Genomic DNA, 4,584 nt, shown 5'->3' with positions numbered 1-4,584 from the left:
CATACTGTACAATATCTCCAGTGTCAGTAATATCATTATCAGAGAACAATTCATGATTCGTGAGTCTTGTAGATGGGAAACACATTCTTTGTGATCGCCTTATGTCACCATCTACACTGATAGCTGCTGGTCTGCTTTCTTCCAATTTGTTCTCTTCCATCCAGATGGTCATCACATTATCAGGTGTTTGAGCTGGGACAACTTCATTTTCTTTCCACTTGTAGGTAGTTGTTTCATCAACAATGACATCCCTGCCAATCACGACTTGTTGTTTATCTAGATCAAACATCCTGTAAGCACTTGTTGGATGATATCCTACAAGAACAAGGATTTCATTTCTATCATCAAGTTTCTTTCTTCTTTCAGCTAGTCTGTGCCTATAGTAGACTGATCCAAATACTTTCAAGTGTCGAACAATAGGCTTTCTCTTCGACCACATCTCTTATGGTGTGTAATTTGGTAATGCTTTTGTAGGACATCTGTTCAGAAGATAGGTTGTTGTTGCGACTGCTTCACCCCATAGAAAGTTAGGCAACCCCTTTCCTTTGATCATACATCTGACCATGTCCAAGATCATTCGATTTCTTCTTTCAGCCAACCCGTTGTGTTGTGGGGTATAAGGTGTAGTGACTTCATGTTTAATTCCTCTATCAACGCAGAATACACTCATATCTCCTGAATTAAACTCGCCTTCACCGTCGGTTCTAAGAATCTTGATTTGTTTGCCCGATTGCCTCTCAGCCATGCAATAGAATTTAACAAAGCAGGTGTAAGTCTCTTTTTTTTCTTTTAGCAAATATACCCAAAGCTTTCTAGAAAACTCATCTATGAAAAGAAAAATATTTGTTACCTCCTAGGGACAACACATCAAACGGTCCACAGACATCTGCATGAATGACGTTCAACACCTGTATTGCTCGCTTGGGTGCGTGTCTTTTGAAGGCACACCTAGTCTGTTTACCAGCAGCGCACCCTTCACACACTTTGCTTGGTGCAGTAAACTCAGGAATACCCTTCACGAGGTTTTTATCTCTCAATTGACACAAACTTTTGAAATTCAAATGTCCAAAGCGATAGTGCCAAAGCCATTCTTCTGTATCCGCGCCTTCTGCAACTAAACATTACACTTCAACAACATTCAAGTTAACTTTGAACGTTCTATTCCGAGCAAGAGGTGCCTTGATTATCAATCTCTGTTTTTCGTCATAAACCTCAATATTTTTTTCACATAAATTCATAGTGTATCCCTTTTCAAGGAGTTGGCCAAGACTCAGAAGATTACTCTTCATAGTGGGCACATAGAGGACATTGTGCATGAATACAGATTTGCCATCTTTTCGTGTGATCAACACCTTGCCTAAGCCTTCTGCACGAATTATACTATCATCTACGAAACGAACAACGCTCTTGACACTGGTGTCTAGATCAATTATCCATCTTTTATTACCTGTCATATGATTAGAACATTCTATGTCAAGATACCATGACATGTCCTCCCTTGCATGATCAATTTCTCCTGTCAGTGACACCTGTTCTGCTTGTGTAGCATTCCTAGGCCATTTGTCATTCTTTACGCTGGTTGTGTTTTGAAAGAAATCACCGTATGCCATAACACATTTATCATTTTTTCTTCTATCTACGACGATAGTCATCAGGATGACATGGTCTGATTCAGACTCCAGTTCTTCTTTTGCAAGATTCACTTCATCGTTATGATCTTTCTTAACATTCTCATTGTGCCAGCACTCCGAGGAGTAATGACCATATTTAATACACGTAAAACACTGTATATTCCTCTTATCAGGATTCTTTCTGCCGCCTCTGCCTTTGGGCTTTCCTCTACCTCTACAACTGCCTTGTTCGTTGCTTTCAACATCTTTGTTTTGTTCACCATTGTGTCTACCTCCATTTATGCCTCCACGACCACCGCGAGACCTACCTCTACCTCTGTTATTCCCACGATTCTTATAAGTCTTGACTTGCAATGCTTGATTAGTGTTTTGTGTAGTATCTTGTTCTGCAGCTTTTCTCTCCATCAAACGTTGTTTGTGAGCTTCAAGTGAATTTTGCAGCTCTTCAACCTTCATTTTCTCAAGATCTCTACTCTCTTCAATGGCAACGACAATATGGTCGTATTGGGGCGTCAAGGTTCGCAAGATTTTATGGACAATCTTCTTGTCTTTTACGATTTTGTCACATGCACGCATAACATTAACAATCACCTGAATTCTGCTGATATATCCCTCTATAGTTTCTTGTTCTCCCATTCTTAGCAGTTCGTACTGTCTCTATAGCGACTTAAGTTTGATCTTCTTTATGTTTCCAGCAGTTCCATATCCGTCTTGCAAGATCTCCCATGTTTCTTTGGCTGTTACTGCCTTGGACACTTTCTGGAACACTGATGGAGAGATACACTGATGCAGAATCATACGTGCTTTACAATCCATCTTCTTGTTTTCTTTGTAAGCCTTCTTTGGCCTCTTTCGAGTCGCTCTTCGTTGGTTCCTTGAACCCTTTCTTAACAATTTCATCAATCTCCGGAAAACCCAGAATAACATCCATCTTCACAACCTAATCTTCATAATTCTTTCTGTCAAATATCGATAGATTATTTTGGATCATCCCCGCCATTCTTCAAACGCAACGCTTTCTTCACAGTACAATTTCTTGCTAAGAATGGCTTCTCCTAGGTTCGGAAACCTAGCTCTGAATACCACTGATAGGGATTGATAGAGTGTGTGGTAGCAAAAGGGAGAGAGAGAGAGAGCACAAGAAGAGAGAAAGTCAATGTAGAGATAGTGAATACGAGATGTATTGCATATTAGGAAAACAGAGTATATATACAAAGTGCTTACTGTCAAATAACAGTTAAAGAAGTTAAGCTTTCTGATTTACGATTTACTTTCTAATAAAGGGCATCACTTTTATCACTTTGGTGCCTTCACAATCTTTACTATTTACCATCTTTATATATTCAAAACTATATCAATGGTATTTATTGATTTTATCGAGATCTTGAATGTAGATTTTAGATAAATATAAGATTTTAACGGTAATTTTGACCATACTTGCAAATTTGAATAATATTTTTGCAGAGGAATGCTCATTTACAAACAACTTTTCCACATTTAAGCTAGTAAGAGAGTTTATAATTTTTTTAAAATACTAACTATATGGTTTAATACGTATTTTGGTCCCTCTTTTCGTAGGGTCTGTTCAAATTGGTCCTACTTTTTTTCAAAAGTTCACTAAGATCCCACTTTTCGCAAAAACGATGCACGTTAGTCCTTTTTGGTTACGGCGTTAAAAAGACTAACGGCACAACTGCCCAGCTGGCACAAAACTGATGAGCTGTACATTTTTCGTTGAGGTGGCACTGTGAATTGGTGATTCATCTTGAAAACAGAGGATTCATGGTTGTTTTTCCCAAATTAAAAGTTAGGGTTTGTTGGTTACAGGCCTAGCACGAACAACAGGGTCTGGTGTGATTTCAACTCTAGACACCTTCACGACATAGTTCACATCAGCTGCATAAATTTTCAATGGAATCGAAGACAGAAACAGAAGTTATCAACAAATTGGGTCCGACTACAATTTAATCCCCAAAAATAAAGTGTAAAATTTTAATATGGGGGATCAATGTGAAGGGCGAAAAAAATCAGAATTGAGGGGTACAATTTGAAAGAGAATAAAAGAGAGAGAGGAAGTACCGCAGTATCCAAAGGTAGTAGCTTGAGCGTTGGCAAATGAAAGGGTAAGGATGAATAAGCATAAAAGAAAGTTGAGCTTTGGGTGAAGCTGAAACTCCATGAAAAATGCTTTTGAAAGATATGGAACAAGTATCAGGATGCATGTCTTTCTCATACGACCTGTTTGGTTGGATAGAAATTGGAAGAGGAGAATGGATACACAGTTAGGCTTCTTCCCCTTTTTTAGAAATTAAAAAAAAAGCAGGTTTGAAGGTTCGATTTTGTAACTGGATTGAATCACCAATTCACAGTGTCACCTCAACAAAAAATGTACAGCTCATCAGTTTTGTGCCAGCTGGGCAGCTGTGCCGTTAGTCTTTTTAACGCCGTAACCAAAAAGGACTAACGTGCATCGTTTTTGCGAAAAGTGGGATCTTAGTGAACTTTTGAAAAAAAGTAGAACCAATTTGAACAGACCCTACGAAAAGAGGGACCAAAATACGTATTAAACCTAACTATATTTATAAAATCAAAATGGATAGTAAATATACTCTTATTAGAATAATACTTAAATGACAATATAGTTAAGAATAACATAATGTTACATCATCCTAAATAATAACTATAATACTAAATTGTTAATATTAGTTATAATATATAGATATGGTCTAAATAGAAATAGATTTAAATTGTTGCATAATAATAAAAATTTAATAAATCTTATTGAACGAATCTACATATATATATAATAAAACTATACAATATCTTTATGAAACTTAAAAAGGGGTTATGAAAGCTAATATCAAATTCTTAAAATGTGTTTCTTCCCAATTAACATATAATTGATGATGTGTTGGTGTTAAATGAAACGGTTGACGTAACATTGAGGAATATA

The 4,584-nt window shown here is 37.0% G+C and overlaps 1 protein-coding gene across 1 annotated transcript; it reads right to left on the bottom strand.

Moving 5' to 3' along the window:
- Nucleotides 1-1,121: 1,121 nt before the first annotated feature.
- On the bottom strand, nt 1,122-2,267 carry LOC124829252 (uncharacterized). Its single transcript, XM_047302724.1, has one exon. The coding sequence runs from the start codon at nt 2,265-2,267 to the stop codon at nt 1,122-1,124; it is 1,146 nt and encodes a 381-aa protein (XP_047158680.1).
- Nucleotides 2,268-4,584: the final 2,317 nt, after the last annotated feature.

Source organism: Vigna umbellata, chromosome 4, assembly GCF_029865625.1.
Source record: "Vigna umbellata cultivar VRB3 chromosome 4, Vumbellata_1.0, whole genome shotgun sequence".
Lineage (NCBI taxonomy): Eukaryota > Viridiplantae > Streptophyta > Magnoliopsida > Fabales > Fabaceae > Vigna > Vigna umbellata.
Note: the sequence above shows the minus strand (reverse complement) of the source record. Positions and strands in the feature narration are given on the sequence as shown.

Bases quoted from the DNA above. Each gene is read 5' to 3' on its own strand.
- LOC124829252 (XM_047302724.1), bottom strand. From the start codon at position 2,267: ATGGGAGAACAAGAAACTATAGAGGGATATATCAGCAGAATTCAGGTG.